This window comes from Rhagoletis pomonella, unplaced genomic scaffold (genome assembly GCF_013731165.1).
Source record: "Rhagoletis pomonella isolate Grant_MI unplaced genomic scaffold, Rhpom_1.0 Rhpom_scaffold_00007, whole genome shotgun sequence".
Lineage (NCBI taxonomy): Eukaryota > Metazoa > Arthropoda > Insecta > Diptera > Tephritidae > Rhagoletis > Rhagoletis pomonella.
Genome location: NW_023458561.1, coordinates 5,400,769 through 5,405,477, shown reverse-complemented (window position 1 = coordinate 5,405,477; position 4,709 = coordinate 5,400,769). Strand labels below are relative to the sequence as shown.

The following is a 4,709-nucleotide window of genomic DNA, read 5'->3' as shown; positions in this document are numbered from 1 at the left end:
CTGGCTGTCTCCGGATCGAAAAACGAGAAACCAAATCGATCATGTTGTGATAGACGGAAGGCACGCTTCCAGTGTTTTAGACGTACGCACACTCCGAGGCCCAAACATCGACTCGGACCACTATCTTGTTGCAGCCAAGATACGCACCCGCCTCTGTGCAGCAAAAAATGTGCGCCCAAATATGCAAGGAAAGCTTAACGTCGAAAAGCTGCAATCACAACAGACAGCCAGCGCTTTCGCTACTCGACTCTCACACCTGCTCTCAGAGAGCACTCTTCAACAAACCGACATATGCGAGCAGTGGAACCACATTTCCCGCTCATTAAGTACCGCCGCCGAAGAAGTAGTCGGATTTCAGCGAGCCCGAAAGAACAACTGGTACGATGAGGAGTGTCAGGAAGCTGCAGAGAAAAAAGATGCCGCCTACAGGGCCACGCTGCGATCGGGCGCAACGCGCGCTATGTGGGACCGCTATAGGGATCTGAAGAGGGAAGCGAGACGTATTTGCCGCAACAAGAAGAGAGAGGCAGAAATACGTGAGTGCGAAGAGCTTGAAATGCTGGCCGACAGGAGGAATGCCCGAAAATTTTACCAGAGAGTTAGGCGACTTACGGAAGGTTTAAATACCGGGGCGCACTCCTGTAAGAACAATAATGGCGACCTAGTAACTGATGTCCAGAGCGTACTTAAATTATGGAGGGAACACTTTTCCGCCCTACTAAATGGTAGCAGCACGGAAAGTTGTGGAGAAGAACCCGAGCCCGCAGTCGATGATGACGGAGTCGACGTTCCACCGCCTGACTATGACGAGGTACGTATAGCAATAACGCGGCTGAAAAACAACAAAGCCGCTGGAGCTGACAGCCTGCCAGCTGAGCTATTCAAGTACGGCGGCGAGGAGTTGATAAGGTGCATGCATCAACTCTTGTGCAGAATATGGTCAGATGAACGCATGCCCGACGACTGGAATTTAAGTGTGCTCTGCCCAATCCACAAGAAAGGTGACCCCGCCATTCGCGCCAACTACCGCGGGATCAGCCTTCTAAGCATAGGTTACAAGGTCTTATCGAGCGTATTGTGTGAAAGACTGAAGCCCACCGTCAATGAACTGATTGGGCCTTATCAGTGTGGCTTTAGACCTGGCAAATCCACCATAGACCAGGTATTCACAATACGCCAAATCTTGGAAAAGACCCGCGAGAAAAGGATCGACACTCACCACCTATTTGTCGACTTTAAAGCCGCTTTTGACAGCACTAAAAGGAGTTGCCTATACGCCGCTATGTCTGAATTTGGCATCCCCTCAAAACTCATACCGCTGTGTAAAATGACGTTGAGCAATACCACCAGCTCCGTCAGAATTGGAGAAGACCTCTCCGAGCCGTTCGCCACAAAACGGGGTTTCAGACAGGGCGACTCCCTTTCATGTGACTTCTTTAATCTGATGTTGGAGAAGATAATAAGAGCTGCAGAACTGAACCGCTCAGGAACAATTTACTACAAGAGCGTGCAATTGCTGGCTTATGCCGATGACATCGACAAAAACCGCGAAGTCTGTTCTGCCTTTTCCAAGTTGAATAGGGAAGCAAAGCGCATGGGTCTGGTGGTAAACGAGGACAAGACGAAGTATCTCCTGTCATCAAACAAACAGTCAGCACATTTGCGCCTTGGCACCCACGTCACTGTTGACAGTTACAATTTCGAGAAAGTAGAGAATTTCGTTTACTTGGGAACCAGCATTAACACCGATAATAATGTCAGCATTGAAATCCAACGTAGAATCACTCTTGCCAACAAGTGCTACTTTGGACTGAGTAGACAATTCAGGAGTAAAGTCCTCTCTCGACGTACGAAAACCACGCTCTATAAGTCACTCATCATGCCCGTGCTGGTATATGGCGCAGAAGCATGGACAATGACCACATCCGATGAGGCGGCTCTTGGGGTGTTTGAGAGAAAGATTTTGCGGAAGATTTACGGTCCTTTACGCGTTGGCGACGGCGAGTACCGCAGACGATGGAACGATGAGCTGTATGAGCTTTACAACGATATGGACATAGTGCAGCGAATTAAAATACAGCGGCTCCGCTGGCTTGGTCATGTCGTTCGAATGGACACCGACGCTCCAGCTCTGAAAGTATTCAACTCGGAACCCGCTGGTGGTAGCAGAGGAAGAGGGAGGCCCCCACTGCGATGGAAAGATCAGGTGGAGAAGGACTTGGCTTCACTTGGCGTTTCCAATTGGCGTCAGTTGGCACAGAGGAGAAACGACAGGCGTGCTTTGCTGAACTCGGCCAAAATCGCTTAGGCGGTTACAGCGCCAAAAAAGAAGAAAGAATAAGAAGAACCATATACCGATCTATTTGAAAAAATCGTATTTATGATCCAATTTGCTTGAAATTCGCCAGGTAGCACACTGGTCCACGGTGTCATTGATTCAACTGAATCGGTCGGGAACGATGGAATTTCCGGTTAAACTATTTTGCGGGAGATGACGGCTCCTCAATTACGCTTATGGATGAAGAGCTACAGCGAAATCTACGACTCCAAGCCACCAAACGACCGAGAAGTGGACTGGAAACTCGCCTCGCTACGAAGATGAATCAGTGGTCGCCGATATTCTTATATCCTCGCCAGGTGGAAAGCACTTCACCTTAAAAGACGTGCACTCGCTTGATGTTGCGGCGCTAAAAGTAAAATATAAATATTTCCGAAACCTTCCACTACAGTCGTAGCGTCATATTCAACCCAAACTGCTAATTGGTCTAAACCACAGTGCCTTAACCTCGACAACCAAAATCCGAACTGGAACGTTGTTGGAACCCATCGCCGAGAAAACGCGTTTCGGTTGGACTGTTAAAGGGCAGTTGTCAAGAGAAGAAGTTTTCCTGAGGACCATGTTTTTCACATATGCGACTGCACAAATTCCGCTTCCGTTGATCTACTTAAAGAGTCTAACGCCTACGTTTGTTTATATAATTTAGGCGTTACCGCTAAACCCGTAGCAAATTTGTCGTTTTCAAACCAGCCTGCTTTGGAAGTACATACCTAGCAAAGTCACTCCCCGATAGCTTACCCATGGCTAAACGCAGAGCGCAATATTTGCGCTCCAAGATGCTTCGAGACTCCCAATTGTCTGAAGTTACAGGCAAAAATCACACACTATTTAGAAAAAGGTTACATAAGAAGGTTATTGCCCAATGAAGTAGAGGCTGAAAATTGCTGGTATTTACCGATATTTCCAGTAAGGAACCCAAACAAGCCTAATAAAGTGCGCTTAGTCTGGGATGCAGCTACTAAAGTCAATGGCATCTCGCTAAACTCTTTACTTTTGAAAGGCCCCGATCAACTTACGTCACTTCCCTCAATATTGTGCCGATTCCGTCAGCGGAGGTTTGCTGTTGGCGGTGACATCATTGAGATGTACCACCAAGTGCTGATTAGACCAGAGGACCAAAATTACCAGCGTTTCTTATGGTATGAACCGGGAGCTCAGCAACCTTCGGCGTACGTCATGACCGTTATGACGTTCGGCGCAACTTGCTCCCCTAGCTGTGCACAATATGTAAAAAATAAAAATGTTGAGGAGTTTAGCAGTCATTATCCTCAAGCTGCGCAGTGCATCATAAATAACCACTACGTTGATGACATGTTCGATAGTGTAGACACCGACGAAGATGCGTTCCGTCTAGCAACGGACGTGCAACAAATTCACCAAAAAGGCGGGTTTCTCATCCGCAACTGGGTCTCCAACTCTAAAACGGTTCTTAAGCAGCTCAACGCCGAATTTGCGGCAGATATCAACCTCGACTTAGAAAACGATATGTCAACCGAAAAGGTCCTTGGAATGTGGTGGCCGACCACAGAGGATTACCTCACATTCAATGTCTGAGCGAATGAGAAATAGTGACTTGATACGCACAAATCGACGGCCTACGATGAGGGAAGTCTTCAGTCTTATCATGACTGTATTCGATCATCTAGGTCTAATTGGATACTTCGTTATGTACGCGAAGGTGATTATGCAAAATATTTGGCGAAGTAAGTGTTCATGGGATGAGCCGCGGTGGATAAAAAATCTTCCGAAAATGGAGGGCATCAAAATTCCACGACGTTATATTCGCCAGACGTTTCCCACGTATCCAGAATTGGAGCTACACACGTTTGTAGATGCGAGTGAGAATGGGTACGCTGCTGTTAGTTACTTCAAATACTATGAGGGAGAGAGTGTTCATTGCGTACTCGTTGCTTCAAAAACTAGGGTATCTCCCATCAAGATATTAACAATTCTTCGCCTGGAATTGCATGCTGCAGTACAAGAGTACAATAAAATTTCACTCGGTTCCGATTAAGAAATGCCATTTTTGGACGGACTACCGTACGGTTCTTTCGTGGATCAATAGCGATCACCGCCGCTACCAACAATTCGTTGCATATCGTATTAGCGAAATACTCGAAAATACTGACCCAGTTGATTGGCACTGGACATCGACGCATGACAACGTCGCCGATGAAGCCACCAAATTGAAGAGAGTTCCTGAAATAAGTGTAGACGCTGGTTTAACGGTCTTTCCTTTCTGAAGCTTGATTCACAGAATTGGCCAGCACAGACCGTTGTAACTTATACGACTACTACTGAAGAACTTCGCGCACAATACGTTGGGGTACATCACGAAAGGCAGCTAAACGAATTCATCAAATTAGATGCA

General features: G+C 47.0%; 1 protein-coding gene across 1 annotated transcript in view; it reads left to right on the top strand.

Annotated features, from left to right (window-relative positions):
• The first annotated feature begins 3,514 nt into the window (after positions 1-3,514).
• LOC118743574 overlaps positions 3,515-4,709 on the top strand; it is a 5,126-nt gene continuing 3,931 nt past the window's right edge. The window contains exon 1 of the mRNA XM_036476339.1: positions 3,515-3,838. Coding sequence (XP_036332232.1) covers positions 3,515-3,838 — 324 coding nt within the window. The remainder of the gene's footprint in view (positions 3,839-4,709) is intronic.